This window comes from Belonocnema kinseyi, chromosome 9 (assembly GCF_010883055.1).
Source record: "Belonocnema kinseyi isolate 2016_QV_RU_SX_M_011 chromosome 9, B_treatae_v1, whole genome shotgun sequence".
Classification (NCBI taxonomy): domain Eukaryota; kingdom Metazoa; phylum Arthropoda; class Insecta; order Hymenoptera; family Cynipidae; genus Belonocnema; species Belonocnema kinseyi.
The window spans coordinates 15320427-15335676 of record NC_046665.1 but is presented as its reverse complement, the minus strand read 5'-3'; the positions used below and the strand labels follow the sequence as shown (position 1 = coordinate 15335676).

General features: G+C 36.2%; 2 protein-coding genes across 10 annotated transcripts in view; one reads left to right on the top strand and one right to left on the bottom strand.

Moving 5' to 3' along the window:
* Positions 1-15250, bottom strand: part of LOC117179929 — a 1200486-nt gene that overhangs the window by 775866 nt on the left and 409370 nt on the right. The window lies entirely within an intron of this gene.
* LOC117179928 (irregular chiasm C-roughest protein-like) overlaps positions 1-15250 on the top strand; it is a 164437-nt gene that overhangs the window by 55216 nt on the left and 93971 nt on the right. The window contains exon 7 of the mRNA XM_033372153.1: positions 13115-13355. Coding sequence (XP_033228044.1) covers positions 13115-13355 — 241 coding nt within the window. The remainder of the gene's footprint in view (positions 1-13114; positions 13356-15250) is intronic.

The window sequence follows — 15250 nt, the reverse complement described above, 5'->3', positions numbered from 1 at the left end:
GAATCTAGATGTAACTTCTGCGCTGTCGCAGTGTCATTGCGAATGGAGGTAGATTGCGGGACCCACATACCCAAGAGATGGTAAAAGTGGTGCTGCGACAAATCCAAGGCGGTGAGCTTTGAATCGCACTGCTAGTTACAGAATCTGGAATGCGGGATTTTCATCCACATTCTACACTCGGTGAACAACCTACGGTTGCGCCTGTCCACCCCAAAGCGGAACTTCACACTCTTATGTTCAAATTCTAGGAAGTCAAAAGAAAATCAAATTAAGTACAGTCGATGTATGTCGACTAAAAATATAACCAACAAGAAATCAAAAGACTAATTGTCGCAAAAGAATTTAAAAAATGAAAGGATAATCTGAAATCCAAATCATCAAGATTACGGGAGTTCAGTGAGACACATGCAACATTCACGAAAGAAAACAACACTAAACAAAATCAAACAAGAAAACAACGTCCTGGACGAGAGAGAAGATGGAAGGAAGAGCAGGAGAAATTTACGTGATATCACTCCTGGCAGCAGGAAAGGATTGTTACTTGGGGTCCTTCCCTAGTATCCCTTGTGGCTGAAACCACTCTGCTTGCAAAAGGCGCAGCCTCGGTGGCGAGTGTCCTTCTGGCAGTAGGTCTCACAAAGAAGAGTGAGGGGTTCTGGGTACCATTGCCACATGTCCTTTTTTCCACAGTTGCGACAAGGTACAAAGGACAGTGAACCGCTCCACGCCCACATGGCATATTAAACAATTTTAACCTTTGGGGTCGTCTTCTCAATCATGACAGGTGCTGTGGCAATTGAGTTACCGCTTGAAATCACCCGCCCATCTCGTTGTATCCGGAAGCATCGCGTTAAGGAACATGGGTTCGAAGAGGTCCTCATGGACCGTTCGTGGAAAGTCCTCCTGGACCACTTGAGGAAGGTCCTCCTTGTAACATAATTTCTTCTTTTCAGACGTTATTTATTTTTCAAAACATTTGTTTTTAGGTAAAATTTGATTCTTTGTAAAAGTTCTCCAATGATTTAAATTTCATTGTGTCGCTAAATCGTAGTTATAGAAATGTATCTAAAATTGTTCGATTTCTCGACGGAATTAATTTTCTCTGTTCAGGAAATTGGTCCCAAATATTTTCATCGGAACCACTCCTAATAGAGTATTAAATCTGAAAGTAAAGATTTTATTAGATATTCTAATTATAAATGAATTTTTGATTGGTTTCTAATGATAAGAACGAACATGTGGGATCACAAAAGCGATAGGAGAATTTCTGTTTTTAAAAATTAAAGTAGCGTTTCGTCCAACTTTAAATTCAAATCTTCGGCCTAATCCTTCTAGATATTTTTATATTTAAGAAATTCCTCTATTTAATCCTGAACGTCTAACCCTGACTGATTTAAATCTGACTGTTTAGGACTTAATTTTTTTTATTTAATTGTTTTTACTTATTTTTGTAAGGTTTACACAATTTCCAAATGGTTCTTCTCTTCTGATGTATCTTTTCAGGTCTTGCGTATGGTACATGCCCTTTTCTTCTTCCCTTTCAGTGTCTTACAGGATAAACGTGCCTGGTTTTACTTCCTCTTTTATCTCGAATGGCCCGTCGTAGATTTGCAGAAATTTGGCTAAGATCTTGTTTTCTTTGTCAGATCTGTTCAACATTTTCAGTAGTACGTTGTCACCGACTTTTAGTTTAATAAGCTTGTGGGTCCGATTAAATATCTCCGCTCTTTTTTTTTTTGGTTTTCAGACAATGTTCTTGTAGGTCATCTCATTTTTTTTCTCGTATCCTATATTGGGAGTTAGTGGAGGTAGTTTTATCCAACTTTCCCACGCTCTTTTTACATTCTCATCATTTATGATTAAGAAAGTATTAGAATTGTTCCAAATTTGACATCACAGTTTTTCAACGGATCTCTACGTTTCGAAACCCCCTGAATCCGAAAATCAGGTTTTTAACGATGGCGTCTTTCCGTCCGTCCGTAAACACGATAACTCTCGAAAGAATTAACGGATCAAATCCATCTTTGGCACACTTTTTTTAGGACCTAAAAAAGGACCAGTTCGTTAACCAGCCATTTTGGATAAAAATTCAAAAACTGAGCGCATTTTGAAAATTTTTGAGACGACTTTTTTCTGAATTTGAAAATTCTATGTGCGGATATTACAGTATAAAAAAAACACAATTTATCTAAATGACTTTTTTCGATAAAAAGAAAATTCTTAGAGTTATAGCGTTTTCAAACATTTTTAAATCAACCAAAAATCAAAATTTTAAGCCAAAAAACGCACGATATGAAAAAAAGTCAAAAGAAGAAAAACATTTATTTTTGAAAGCCCTACAAAATTATCATAACAGATTTTTGGATTTCCTTGAAAAATGAAAAATTCCAATTTTGATTGCACAAAAAATAATGATAAATCAAAAATTCAATTTTGTGGACGAACTGTAGGATAAGAAAAAAGATGAATCAACCAAAATTGTTATCCGAAAAAAGATCTACAATTTCGTTAAGAATCACTTCATGATAGGATGCGTACTTTTTGTTTCATTTGTGAAAAATAACATTGAAAATAAAAAAATAAAATTACAATGTGTGGAGAAACGACGAAAGTTACGAGAGAAAAAAAAGATTCAACAAAACCTGTTTACAAATGTCTGTCGGAAATCGAGCGCGCATCGCGAGACAATTCAGAATATGAAGACGCATATAAATACTGCCATCTAAAAGAGATCTTTTTGATAAAGTTTTATTCAAGAATTCCAAATGCAAACAATAAATATCCAAGCGCGAGGTGCAATTATGTTCGAGCGCGAATCTCAATTGGGGTAAAATCCGTTTTCTCATGGTGAGTTTCATTCAAGCAATATTCGGTGATTCTTATCCAACTCCACCAAGAGTTATTTCTGTCTTCAATAAGAGTTCTGAAGAATCTCGACAGTTCTCTGTGGATTCTTTCAACATTATTGATCTGTGGATGACGGATTGATAAAAATATAGCTTGTATTCCTTCCTCCTTCAGTTTATGCAGCCATTGCTCACAAGTAAACTGGGTTCCGTGGTCTGTTACAATCCTCTCAGGCTTTACAAACTTCTGAACATAATCGTTGAAAATTGTATTGACTGCAGCCTTGGCTGTGCTCCTCCTTATTGGGTATAAATTGACATATTTGCTAAAAGCATTAGCAGTGGACAAAATATAGTTGAAACCACCTTTAATAGCTGGCACAGGCCCATAGAAATCGATTGAGAGGATTTCCCCAGGTTTTTTTTGGAGCGTAGTTTCTCATTTCTAAATAACAAGTTTGGTTGATGACTTTGTTCTTCTGACACAAATCACAACTTGCTAATCTCCTTCTAATTGTTTTAGCAAAATAAGGATAATAAAAGTACTCATTTAGCATCCTGAAAACTCGTTGAGCACCTACGTGAACATATAATTCGTGGTATTCCTGCTGGTTAGACAAAGTTTCTTTCCTTCTTTGGGTTTTAGGTAGATTTTAGGTAGCTCTTGAATGAAGTTCTTTAATCGTTTTTGAAGCTCCGACGAGGGTTTTTTTTTGCTAATGCGTATAGGAAGATCTTTCCTTCGTTCCAGTCAAACAGATATCCTGATTCATGGGATAGTATTCTGCTCAAAATATTCGCAACTACGTTGTTTCGTCCTTCAATATGTTGTATTTCAAACCAGTAGTCTTAAATCGCCATAATCCAACGGGCGAGCCTTCCGCTTACCAATTTGCAGGTGTTCAAGAAAGTAAGTGCCTTATGATCAGTTCGAATGATCAATTTGGCACCCAAATCATAGGATCTAAATTTTATTAGAGCCCACACGATTGCTAGTGTTGCTACATCACTGACATCAGTTTCTAAATAAAAGGATTTACTTAAATCGGGGTAAGTGAGAATAACGAATAAACAAAACAATCCCTTCATTTATTTGAATGAATCATATTTTTCAAGGTCCCAAATCCATCTGCTTCCTACTTTTAGCCATTCAAGAAGTGGTACTATTTCTTGAGCATGTCCGTTGGTAAATTTTGTGTAGGAATTTATCAACCTTAGAAAACATCTCAATTCTTTCAAATTTCTTGGCGTTGGAAATTCATGAATTATTTTTATTTTTGGAGGATCCGCTTTTATTCCCAAAGGTGTCAAAATGTATCCTTGGAATTTTAGTTCAGGACGAAAAAAAATAGATTTTTCGAAGTTGACCGTCACGTTGTGATCCTGTAGGCGTTGAAAAAGAAGTTCAAGATGGTTCAAGTGTTGAGATGTACATAGTATATCATCGATGAAGGTTATTATAAAATTTCCAATTCCTCTAAAAGCGAAGTCTAATGCCCTTACAAGTGCCGCCGTACTTGTTTTTAATCCAAAAGGCGTGACCCTAAATTCCTATTATTTACCTTCGCGTAAAAATGAAGTATATTTCATTGAATTTTCGTGAAGTGGCACTTGCCAGAAGCTGCTAACTAAATCTAATGTTGACATTACTTTCGTCCCTGAACATCTTTGAAAAAGAACCTCCGTTGGTTCTGCATATTCATAATCGTTCGTCATTTAATCGTTTAGTTCTCGCGCATCTAAACAGATTCGAATCGACCCATATTTTTTGTCGTGATAACTAGCGGATTGATATAAGTGCTGTTTGATCTTTGTATAATTCCCAATTCGAGCAAGGTTTCAATTTCCTTATTCACCTTATCCCTAAGAAATATTGACATGGGATAGGTTCGCATCAAGAACGGTCTTTTGTCGTCGATTTGTAATTCGTGTTTGTATACATCGAACCTACGCGGATTTTTTGAGGAAACTTTTTTATATCGCTGTATTAATTTGAAAAATCTTTCTTTTTGATTCGGCTCTAGAGCAGTGCATTAAGCTACTTTTTCTTTAATTTCATCATCAGTTAGCGCGAATCGATTTTGAGCATCATCATACGTTTCAATGTGGTGAATTTCTTTTATGACATTGGGGTGAACTTCTTCAGCAACTAAATATTTTCCCAAGCACATCAAATATTTCTCTTTGTGAGAATATTCGGGATTAAATATCAAACTTATTCTCTTTGGATCCTCGTCCATAAATTCAATCTTAATAGTCTTCTTTATCTTTCAATTCAATTTAAAATTCACATAGACCTAATGTTTTAATTTTACAGGTTTGTCCCCAGTAGCTCCTACAATGCTTGTTCCCACTATTGGTAATAATTCGCATTTTCTTAATTTCTCATAATTATTTTGAAAAAAGTTTTCTGAAACACATGTTACCTCAATCGCGTAGCTTTTTATCAAATCGAGGCTCGTGCATTTCCCGAATCATCTCTACTACTTAGAGAATCATTGTACATACATTGTTGTTCCAAGCTACGTGTTTGCCTGTCACCGTAGTTATTACGCAAAGTACTGTTTTGCTGATCATTTTGACTTAAATTATTTCTACCATTTCTCTGTCCATCTTGCCTAATTCCAGAGCTTACATTTCCTAGGCCGTTATTTTCACGCTTATAAGTTCCATTTTCCACGGTAACATTCGAAGGTTTAACATGATAATTATTTTGTGTGTTTGAGTTTGCAAAATTTTGACCATTTAACCACTGACCACGATTTGATTCATATTTACGAGGCCAATCGTCGAAAGCATTATAACCTGATTCCCGATTGTCAATACTTCGATTTTGGCGGTTTTCAAACCCTTGACTTTGGTAACCGTGACCTCTACCCTCGAAATCATCTCGATTTTGTCTGTTATAAAAACCTTTATTTTTTTCGTCATGAAACCCACGATTATAATAATTTTTATTTCTGTTTATTAATTTATTATATTCAATGATTTATTTTGATAATATTAAATACTTCGTCTGCAGTTGTCATAGGGTGACCTATTGTTTTCATAATTTGATCTTCGATTTTTGCTCTCGTAATTATTTTGATAACTTCGGGGTTTGGCTTGATTATAATACCGATTATCTTCTCTAAAATTATTCCGGCTATCATGGCGATAATTATTCCTTTTTTCATAAAGGTTTTGGTCCTAAACCGAACTATTTCGTGGTAAATATTGTTCCTTATAATTCAGTGGTCCAGCGTGATCCAAAGATTCCAGAAACTCTATAAATTCGTTGCAAGTTTTCATGTTCAGAATAACAAAATCGGCCTTGATATCCTCTGTGAAATGTCTCGATAGACAGGTTATTATTTCACTTTTAGAGGGTGGTGGAGTTAAGTCTCTAGCATTGTTTATCATTTTAATTGCAAAATTCATTCTAACATTTTTTTATGAACATTGATTTAAATGATAAAAGGTCATCACTTATATTTTCACGAACAATATTCCACCACTCTCTTGCCATACCTTCTAAGCAAGATTGAATCACAAAATTAAAATCGTATGCCCTAACATCTAAAGCTTCAATGTATTGTTCAAAGTCGTTCAAAACATTATAGGACGTTCATGGCTTGTGCCAGAAAACTTTAGAACAGGATAATTTTTTAACCAAGGAATTCTGACATTTGTTGATCTTCTAGATCTTGCAATCGTTTTCAGTTTTGCATATTAGTAATAAGCAAATTTGCTTGGCCTAAATGTATTTCATCAGTAGTTTTCTTTGAAACGTCGACTTTCTTTTCTACATCAACAATGTTTTCGTCTAAGTATTTTCCCTCTGCATTACAAATTTCCCTTTGGGAATTCACTTGCCTATCTATTTTATCGGTAAGTGTTACTGCAAATGAATTTATTCTACTATTTAATTCGGTTTCCGCCTTTACATTTTTTCTCTATTTCTACGGATTTTTTCGATGATTTTATTTTGGTTGGAAATCGTTTCCTGTACATCTAACTGTACTTTTTGAATGCTACTTATTAATTCATCATATTCCTCGTGATCTGAGTCAGGTTCGCTATTTTGTGCATTATTTGTTAATTCGGATGCATTCGTATTATCGCGTACCGAACTATCTTGAATAAGCAAAGACTCAGTCGTGTTCTCTCTGGTCTTAACATTCGATCCACCAGCATCGTCCGAATGATCATGGTTCGAACCATGTTATCACTACATTTTACCGTTTCTTTCGAGGTGCTTTTTAAAACGGATTTGGATAATTTTATCTATTTCTTATGTTTCTTTTGAGAACTTTTCTGAACAACTCCCTTATCCGCCATTTAAGTTAGTGAATCGTTTTGACTTGATTTTATAGCATTCTACTATCGAGAATTTGTTTAGGAATTATCTGCCGAATGACAACGGGTTGAAAATCCTACTCAGATTACTTAAAATTGTAGAACACTGACAAATGAAAAATTTTCACTGGCACATATTTCAATTAAATAAAAGTATTCCACATTATTTTTGAACCTTATGTATCAGGTTCTTAATCTCCCGAAGTTAAACGGGTTGAATAAAAACTTTATCCACTGCTCTCAAAAGTTGTCACTTTTAAGTTTAAAAATCTGTGAAAACACTTGCACAATTTAAAATAATTTAAAATTCTCATATTATCTTCTTTTACACTTAATAATGTTTTTTTCACTCAAGGCATTATTCCTCTGCTAAATCCTGGACATTCATTTCTAGAAAGAAGAATCTCATTTGAAACCTACGGAATGCTATCTATTTTTCTCGAACGAGTACCGAGTTTGTTTTCGGGTTCTCGCAAAAGCAGCTGCTCGTAGCGGTGCAGAGTGAAGAGTGCACTTCCTCGATCCATCCTCGTATCGTGTAGGTCTCTCCATTCATCAAACCCGTTCAGCCCTTCTCTTTTTCATTCATTAATGCGCACGCAATTGTCGATTTTCTTTCAATTCGATCCCGTTTCATGTTATAGCTATATTCTTAAGATATATTTCATTCTTTCGGTTATGAATTCACGAGAGGTCATTTAGGAGCGTAATATAAATATTGGTCTTCCATTCTGAATGTATATTTCTTTTTTTTGTATATATCTGAAACAGTCCGGGGGACTGTTTCAGAAAGGCCCCCCTGAAACGCTCGAGGAAGGTCTCCCGGACCGCTTCGGGCGATGTAGACCGCCCCTATGACATCTCCTCTGACCTCCGCTGCTGACTTAAGGGCCACCCCCCAGATCAGATAGTGCCCTTCACCTTAGGGAGTAGATGAAAGACGCTGGCCTGGAGACCGCGATACCTCAGACCAATTCCCGAAGCACGCGCTGGATGACGGGATGCAGGGCTACGCCCCCAAGTGTTGGATCCCTCCTCGTCAGGGCCTCCAACGCGTACTCCACTTCTTGAGGGTCGATGATGGCTGTCCTTGGACCCTGGGAGCTCCAGAGCTGACCCCGGGGTCTGAAGACATCCTTCGGATAACCTAATAAAAAAAGAGAACATACCAATCGCCATGCAGTGGGCGAACAACACTAAATAGTATAAAATTAAAAGAAATTCAGTAAATAAAAAAGTTAATAAATAAAAAATAAAATAAAAAATAATTGACGTATTTAACGAGCAACGTATGGTTTCAAGTCTTTGCTATGAAAAGCGCCGAGTGCCCTTCCATTATCATTTGCTTACTCATAAATCAGAGGCGAGCGTATTCCCATGACGCGAAAAGCGCCGTGAAAGCGTTTGTTAAACTTCGCCGATATCTTCTTTTCCTTCGAGGACAATATCCTCCAATGATTCAAAACCCTTTCTCCTACCTGGCATTTAAAATCGCTTGGCGATTATAGTAGCGGGTTTGTTTGTCATGATCCTGTTCTAAATGAAGCGTTACTAGATCTCGCAATTCTTTTAGAGTTCTATACGTCTACCCATTTATCTCTATCGGGCTCGGGAATGTTATCGGGGCTCTCCCCCTCTCCTCGGAGACTTTCGGCCGCAATTACCACCAAAATTTAAAAGGGCTGAGCTTACTTTCGTGGTAGTATTGACTGTGGAATTGTAGGCGTACCTAAATTCATGGAGATAAACATCCCATTGTTGCTGAATTGAATCAACGAATGATCGGATTATCTTGTGGATGATTTACTGGCTGGTGGAGCGACGGATGTCATAAAATCTAGTTAATTCAATCATGATCTTATTGCCGAATTCCGTGCCATTATCAGTGTGGATTATCCCTGGTTTCTAAGGTACAGCATGTACTTCTGTCAACACTTGTTGTCACTTATCGACTGGAACTGTTAATTTCCATGCTTCGGTATCTTCGATAATTGGGTCAATCAGAGAGTTTGGCCTGAACGCATATAGCTTTACGATGTATTATTTCGAACCGGTATTCTAACAGTTTTAATGACCAACGCGCCAAAAGACCAGTTTAATTTGCAAATTATGCAGCCATCGTACCTAAACTGCTATGATCTGTGATGACCTTGAATTTAAAACCTTACAAGAAATGGCGAAATTAATGGATGGACCATATTATTGCCAGACATTCTTGCTCCGTAGTAGAATATAGGCAATCGGCATCCAATAATCTATAGCTTGCGAAAGGAATCACTCGATCCTCCCTTCCTAATCCGAATGTGAAGCAAAATCTTTTATGAAGCACATATACCAGCTAGCCATGCCTACAATTCTCCTAAGCCGCTCCTTATCCCTCTAAAACTTGAAATGACGGGCCTGCGTCAGAGGTCTCCACAAGCCACGGGTACAGCGTGACCAGGATCGTCCGGCCTTCTTCAAGATTTACGATTTTTTTCTATGGGAAACTGAGAGAAAAGTCATTACTGAAGTAGACCCCTTTTTTCAAGTCTTCGAGGAATCAGGAGCGGCCAGGCAATGACCACCCTTCAAACTTTTTTCATGTACTGAACGCTTTCTTTTAAGTCTTGATTCTTCTCGATATATTTCCATTGAAGCCGGAGACCATTTTTTCTTACAATAACAATTCTAGTGACCACAGTTTTTTATATTTTTTAATTTTTAAAGTCAGGCTCCATTCACAAGTATCCAAATAATTCTCGTAAATTTTTCCCGTTTTTTCCGGACAGTTTTGCGACTTTAGGAACAAATGAAAGTAAACCTTTAAAATATACGCTTCGTCAACAGTTATTTTCTTCACATTTGTTGTTCTTACAAAAACAAACAAATTTGTCACCGAGATACGAGAAACGTCATTTAACAGGTAGAAAGATTTCGAATCAGCTTTGCTAAAATGCGAACTCAGTACGATTTTTTTTCATTGAGATGGAGTTGTAAAGTACAAAGATTGAGATAAAATAAAATCAATAAAATGAAATAGTTCAATAACTACATCAATTATTAGTTATTTATTTATCCATTATTCAAACAATTAAATAATTGAACAAACAAATCGCTATACGCAGATTAAATGAACATTCACTTAAACGAGTATGTAAAAAAAGACAATGCTAATCAAAATGCCTGTATAGGAAGTGCCCCACTTAAATCAATCCATTTCCTTTAGCCAACCGAAAAAAATTAACAGTCCCATTTTTTGTTTTATCCTAAATGCACATAAACCTGTTATAACGGTCGGAAACGTTTTCACTTGCCGCCTATCACTTTAACGTGTAGAGGCCGACATATGTTTGCCCGCACCATTGAACCGTGTCGCGGCCAGTTTGAAGTGAGCTCCAGCGTGCCTGGGTAACTGATATCCATCCGCGTGATTCTACTCACATTTGAAAAAATACCAAACCGTCGAAAAATTTCATCCATCCAATTAAAAAAGTACCCCTTTTTTTACGTAGTAAAAAAATCACATTTTGAATGTCAAATCAGTAGCAAAAAAAAAACAAAAATCATCAATAAAATTGCATATTATAGGAGAAAATTCCACGCAATAAATAGAAATCACAAGAATAAATAAATAGTCTTCCAAATAAATATTAGTTATTAAATTACTGATTAGAAGTAGAATGTATTTAATAATTGACGTATGAGGAAACGGGCGATGTAAAACATCGGGCGGCACTGGAAACATGACGAATGGATACAAATACCAATTCTTCAAACTTGAATACTTTTAAGTAAAAGATTAAAATTTTCAGCACTTCGAATCGAAAAGCTTCTATTAGTTAAACAGTTATAGTTTTTACATTATAACATACAAAATGTAACAAAGCCTAATTAAAGATTCGAGAATTTTTACTTCATTTAAAATTCAAAACACGCATAAGAGGTCTATGCTAAATTGAAATTATTAAAAAAATAGTCATTCATGGTTTTAAGTTTACAAAATTTTAAACAAAATATTACACAAATTCAAACTTATTTTAGATTTGTTTAATTTTCAATTTTTCATGCCTAATACTTGTAATACTTATGAAAAATGTATTATAAATTGAATCATTTTAAATGTCGAGGTGAGGATAACCTACAAGATTTTTATGAAAAATTTGTTTCCTCACTTCCTATAAATTTAAAAGAGCCCTTTTTAACAAAATGTTATAACAAGATAAATTCTGATGGAACGGGAATCCGATAATTTTTCGGACGGCTCTTACGTATTCTTACTTTATGACCTACATTTTGTTGTAGATATTTCAAGGTTTAAACGTAGGTAAGCTGGTACGAAACCTACTGCAGCGTTTTTTTAATGTCGTTAAAAGCGTGCGATTTGAATATAATTATCGTATTACATTGATCAATTGTATGATAATTGTAAGTATTTTAGCAAGTTTCAGGTATTCGAAATCTGATTTTACCGAACTGTCTGATAATTTGTATTCAATGGTTTAATTACACAGGCACACGAAAAAAAGGTATTCTCCACCAGTCGAGATAAACATTTCTACACGTTTTTGAGTCGCTGAAACCGAATCCGGGGTTGGCCTGAGTTGGTCAGGTCGCATTTCGTTCGTAACCTAAAAAAAAGTTGAAAGTTGGAACATTCATGGAAACACCCAGTAAGCAAAGCGGTTAGGGGTCATTCACAAAATACATAATATATTTATGGGTGGGTGGGGGTCTGCCGAATTATCATTTTCCATGTTAAGACCAATTGGAAAAATATCATGCAGGGGGGGGGGGTAGAGGTTCCTGAAAAATGTATCGCGTATTTTGTGAATGCCCCCTTATATATTTTCAGGGTCGCTGAGTCCTAATTTAAAGGTCATTTGACTCGGCGAGGTCGCATTCCATTCATAACCTTGAAAAAAATTATTATAAACACTACGGCTTCATCTTCACACCCTCACTCCACTTCGGGGCAGGTGTCATCGTCGCAGTATCTATCCAGGCAGCAGGATTTTGTGCTACAGACTGATTGTCATGCTCAAAGAATGACTAACAAGTTCTGTGTACTGGACGCTGAATACAAACAATTTATGTCGAGAAAAGTTTTCAGTGTTTTAATTTTTTATTTAGGGTATGAATGGAATGTCACCTTGCAGAGTCAAATAACCTTTAAATTTGGACTCAGCTACCCTGAAACATATAACCGCTTTGCTTTCTGGGTGTTTCCATGAATATTCTAACTTTCATCATTTTTTTATGTTAGGAACGAAATAACAAATTATAATTTATTACAAATTATATTTTCTCATTTTCCCTATTTTCCCTATTTCATTTTATATGGCTGAAAGTAAGATTGTAACTAAATGCCGTCAACTTCTCAGTTTACTGAACTAAGTTTTGTAAAATTTAACGAATAAATATGATCCTTGTACATATTTCATTAACCTTACATCTGAAGAGAGGTTCAAAGACGGTTAGTCATCCAGGAGATGGGAAGGACATTTTATTGATAATAAATTCTTCCGTTTTCAGTTTTTTCGAAAATTTCTCTACTCTCGTTTCAGCTTGTCTGTTTGAATTCAGCTAAAGAAGATACATCAAAATAATCATATCGCATTATGTCCAAAGACATGCATACATCCACTTTCAGTGCGATTTCTTATTTTTCAAAAAGAGATTTCAAAGACTGAACTTGTAGGCCAAAAATGAAGGTCGGATTTCAATTTAGCATGGAAACTACTACAGAAACGTCACTTTCCATTTCGTGGACACATAGATCACATTTTGTTGGCCAGTAGGGTTTTTGTAAAAAAATAGACAATTTTCTACTCCAAGAAACTCATTATTAACAGCTTACTGCGTTTAAAAGATTCATATAGTACACCGTTTGTTGTGTTTTGCTGATACTTTAGTATCGACATTTCAATTTTTTCTTACTTTGTTCATAGGTAAAGTGTGTGGCCATATCGGTACCCAGGGCTGATTCAGTCGTTTGGAAATTCGCAGGACGTGAGTTAAATTTTTCACCCAACAATACCTCGTTCACTGTTCACGAAGAGTATAATTCCGAAAGAGTTATAAGCACAATTATTTTTCTCGAACCAGCTTCTTTGTATTTCGGAAATTATAATTGTACAGTTATCAACAGCTATGGTTCGGATTCAGCTCTCATCAATCTCACGACACACAGTAAGTTTATTAAATAAATAATGTTTAAATAATGTTACTATAAGTTTTTTTCCTTGTGCTTAGTTTGCCGACTAAAATGAAAAATCCTTAAACAAAATTATCTTGGTTGAATCGTTTTTTTTTCGAAAAAAGGGGATTGAACGATCATCATTTTTTTAATCGAATCAAAAACTTTTACTTTATGCTCCCATATTGCACTCAAAATTTAAAAAAATGAGATTTAGATTATATTGTGCATGTCTATTTTGAATCAATATAAGGCGTGTCCCTGAAGTGGACGATGAAATAGACTTTACGTTTCGAATCTTTGTGAATCATTTACGACAGTGGGTGGTCAAATACTGTCAATCGCCCTGGAGTTTGGGGTGTTGACAATAATTTTGATGGAACCACTATCACGGGCTGAAGAAACGCTCTCTCTATTGAGTGGATAAGACTCTTTGCGAATAGGATATGTATTTAGAAAGCTTCCCCAATCGCTGCAAAAACAATCCACAGACGCGGAACAGGGAGGCGAAATTAATACCAATCGCGGAAAATAGACATCCCTTAAAAGATTATGGTGATTTCAGGATATGAAAAAACAATAACATCCAGGTTCATCTAGATTCATCCGGTGCTTGAATTGCTCAGTTTATGTTGCGACGAGAGTTTTGATTGATTTAAATCAAATAGTAAAGCCGACGATGGAACAAAAGACCAAAAGGTACTTGCATCAATTGAATAAGAAGATGCGCTGGGCAGGACAGGATGCGTCCCTTGTTCGATGTTTAATTAAATAGATAACATGTGGTAGGCACTTGACTTAAACCTTGGATCACAAAGAAAAAATGCGATGAAATCCCGAAAAATAGTTTAAGTAACATAATAGTAATCCCGAAGGTGTTTTTGTGTGTTTCCGGAATCACAACGACGGAACGGGATTCTATCACGCAGTTAAAGACTGCTGTCGAATGTGCAGCGGTTGCAGCAGTTACGACTTTAGGGCTTAGAACAAAACCTCAAGGTATCAACACCGCCAAACTGAAGGAAGAGTATTTTCGGGCATGGAAGCGAAGAATCGAAAAAGAGGTTAGCAAAGTAAAATGAAAACTGGGCAGGTTGATTTAATATAGAATAGGCAGTAGAGCCTCGAGGCTTAACAGTTGCCTGAGGGGAATCATTTGTTCACAAAACGTACAATATGGAATAGCCTATTCGACGTTGAACGCAGTAAATTACAACTTCAAGCAGAGACTAGCTGTCCTAAGTTCGCGACTGCGCAAACACAACAAGGTTAACTCCAGAAAAAAATAAAATGACGCTTTTAAAGGTGGATGAAAAACGGTTTTATCTTGAAATCGGTTAAGCCCAAACATTAGACAAGATTTTCGAAGTTCCAGATATGGCAGACATGACTAATTATTTGGAGGATATCTGGAAATAAATAACAAGAAGAAATTGGAAGCAAGTGGTGTTAAGGAGGTCGAAAAACTGGCGAGCACCTGAACAGGATATGGTGCACAACTTTTGGTACAAATACCTCACGTGTGTGCATGGGTCCTAGGTAGGTTTTATCAGAACATACTTGTTTACCCAGATTTAATGTCCGCCTTTATGGCTGACACTCTATACCTCACGATTACTTGCTTGAGATTCTCAGGACATACACAATATGTTCACATCTGATTTGATTCTTGATTCACGCCGTCCTATGGGTACAGCGTCAAGGAAGGTAAATTGTGATGCTATCTGCACCTATGTCAATTCATCATGGCGGCCGACAAATAAAATGCGACAATTCAAAAATGGCTCTTGCGCAAATATCTTCCAACAAACTCCGGTGTATTACGGGTTGCAAAATGGGGCAACTTCTTATACACGCAACAACCCTATGACTACAATAATCTTGTCCT